This window comes from Sinocyclocheilus anshuiensis, unplaced genomic scaffold (assembly GCF_001515605.1).
Source record: "Sinocyclocheilus anshuiensis isolate Anshui unplaced genomic scaffold, SAMN03320099.WGS_v1.1 scaffold652, whole genome shotgun sequence".
Lineage (NCBI taxonomy): Eukaryota > Metazoa > Chordata > Actinopteri > Cypriniformes > Cyprinidae > Sinocyclocheilus > Sinocyclocheilus anshuiensis.
In genome coordinates, this window is record NW_015555769.1 from 59,860 (window position 1) to 62,933 (window position 3,074).

General features: G+C 35.2%; 1 protein-coding gene across 2 annotated transcripts in view; it reads right to left on the bottom strand.

The window, feature by feature from the left end:
• The window catches only part of fmn2b (formin 2b), a 70,294-nt gene that overhangs the window by 40,248 nt on the left and 26,972 nt on the right, over positions 1-3,074 (bottom strand). For both annotated transcript variants that reach the window (XM_016468374.1, XM_016468373.1), the window contains one exon: positions 905-992. In XM_016468374.1, coding sequence (XP_016323860.1) covers positions 905-992 — 88 coding nt within the window. The remainder of the gene's footprint in view (positions 1-904; positions 993-3,074) is intronic.

Sequence of the window (3,074 nt, forward strand, 5' to 3'; positions counted from 1 at the left end):
TCTTACCTTTGCTGTTTTGTCTGTTTTCCAAGTTGTTGTTATATAATCTATAGAGAAATAACATTTTACTTGTTTGTAACTTATATGGCCACTCAGACCACTGACTCGTGAGATAATACGCTCAATATAGCACTGGATGGTTTCTATTCTCCATCTCCGACATCCCTTTTTATATAGTTTTTGGACTCCGGTACATATGAGCGTATTATCTAATTTTACTCAGTTATTTCCCTCGAATCCCCACATGATAAATTACTTAAAAATTACAACATTTATGTCCAGATGCACATTTTTTTCAAGAATACATTAAACAATTCTAACTGAGTCCGGTTGAAGAATATTAAACTCAACACAACAACGTAATCTGATACAATAGGAATAAAGTCATGAATATGTATTTCCCAGGGCGCATAATACAACGTACATTTACGCCATCATGTTATTAATGCAAAGGAGAGCAAGTAGAAAATACAATATTACTTTAATAATAAGATAAATGTTCTAAAATCTTAAAATATCTAAAACAACCTGTAAATCTGACCTCACGTCATTAAAAATCGTTTATTTTAAGTGGGTGCCCTGCAGCACGATTGATTCCTCAAATCATCTTTGAAGGAAGATATTTATAAAAACAAGTGCAGCAGTGATCTGAATGCCTGAGTTTGTTCAGAGGAGGTTCACGTTCAGGGTCCACCAGAGCCGCAAACCACCGTCAAACACCAAAAAATATTTAACTCTCACTACAGAGTAAATGCATGGTAAGAATGCAGTGAATCAGATTTACAAGCACACATCTGGATCAGAGTCAGTGCAGAAGCACTTCATGTTCAATCATACAACAATATGAAGAGGCAGAATAACAGAAAGCTGTGCGTTAGAGGAGAAAAAGACAGACGGTTCTGACCGTGCTGAATGTCCTTCATGTCGAGATGTAAACTGGACATCAGGATCCCCACGGCCTGAGAACGCTTGGTGTTCAGCAGCTTCACCACCTACAACACACACACACACACACACACACACACACACAGACACACAGACACACAGACACACACAGAGAGAGAGACACACACACACACAAACATTAAATCCCATCGAATGTGAGAGTTAATAAACCACTTGAGGTGCTCTATTATCAAGTCACGTATTAAAGATGCTGTCAGACACAAAGATTGAGATTTAGATGAATTGCTTCCAAATAATGTGAAGCTGTGATCCTCACATTTATTCATGTATGTGACCCTGGAGCACAAAACCAGTCATAAAGGTCAACTTTTTTTTAAATGCATCATCTGAATGCTGAATAAATAAGCTTTCCATTGATGTATGGTTTGTTAGGATCGGACAATATTTGGCTGAGATACAACTATTTGAAAATCTGGAATCTGAGGGTGCAAAAAAATCTAAATATTGAGAAAATCATCTTTAAAGTTGTTACTAATGTTTAAAGTTTGATTACTAATCAAAAATTAAGTTTTGATATATCTACGGTAGGAAATTTACAAAATATCTTCATGGAACATGATCTTTACTTAATATCCTAATGATTTTTGGCATAAAAAAAAGAATCAGTAATTGTGACCCATACAATGTATTGTTGGCTATTGCTACAAATATACCCCAGCGACTTAACACTGCTTTTGTGCTGCAGGGACACATATAACATGACTTAATGTCAGATGAGTGCGAGTCAATCCTCAGATCATTAGAGCGTCGGTGTGTGTAATTGCTCATTACGTCTTGATTTGACAGGGAAAATCAAAGGGAAAAGCACTCTTTTATTGCATGAACCCTGAATAGGTCACATTACAGCGCAAAACGCAACAATTACCAACTGCAGGCAATTAGACCAAACAAAACAAGTTACTCTATCAAAGAAGAATGTTGCTGGGTAACTCCTGACAGATATGGAAACGAGTCGCCAATTATTTCACTCATTAATCCGTCATGTTTAAAGCATGAGCCAAACATAGCTGCTTTTAGCCAGCTCAAAATCTGTAGACTATTTCTGCTTTCTGAGTCCGGCTGGAACTGAAGAATCATTAGTTTATAAAACAGTCATAACTTTTCAGCCAAAATCATATTTGTATCTGATCAGTGACTTCTCATTAACGAGTGAACATCAAAAACTGTAGAAGTTTTAAATGCGGCAATGTTATTACTTACCTCTTTTATAGAAATGAAAAAAAAGAGAGAAATTATTTGAAATTATTAATTACTCATTAACCACACACGCAAAAACTGGACATTATGATGCAAAAATTATTTTTTTTTCAATATTGATGAGAAAGCTCATTTGAATATATCTATATTTTATGAAAATTATAAGAACCTATAATCTGAGAATTATCTGTATTAACCCCATTGGAATTAATGAATGGAATTTAATTGCTCAAAAACAGTCCGAGGTTACGAAACCTACATACTTATTTCTAACAAAACATGAAAACAACAAATATAACTCTGAAAAGTTTTTAAACAATTTTACAAAAAGTATTTTTGGCACCTAATGGTGCTCCATACAAACCCGGGTCAAAATGACCCGAACTCAAAAATAGTTAAATCTTTTAAAACATAATTTTAACTCTTTCCCCGCCAGCGTTTTTGAAAAAGTTGCCAGCCACCGCCAGCATTTTTGATGATTTTACTAAAATTTCATGACCCCACAATACTTTAACATTTGAACATGCAATACATTTAAACAAAAAAATCTGTTTTATTCTAGCTTCAAGCATTCTTTTATATCATCACTTGAATGTAGGTAAGTTTTATAAAAAAAAGCAACATTTTGAGCAAAAAGCAGAGAAAATCAAGTATTTTTATCAAATACTACATCTGGATCATATTCAGTAGGATGATCCATCAACACCCTCAAAGCTTCACAGTCCTGAACCACTTCCTGGATCGACATTTCACACGCATATTTTTCATATGCATATATACAAGATTGCTCGTTTCTGCGTCTTCCTCGCATGTGTTTTTGATCAGACTCATTCAGGAGATGTGTATAGCGCCCCCAAGCCAATAACAGCGAGAACGCGGAAACCCGGAAAATTAAGTGTTTGGCGGGGAAA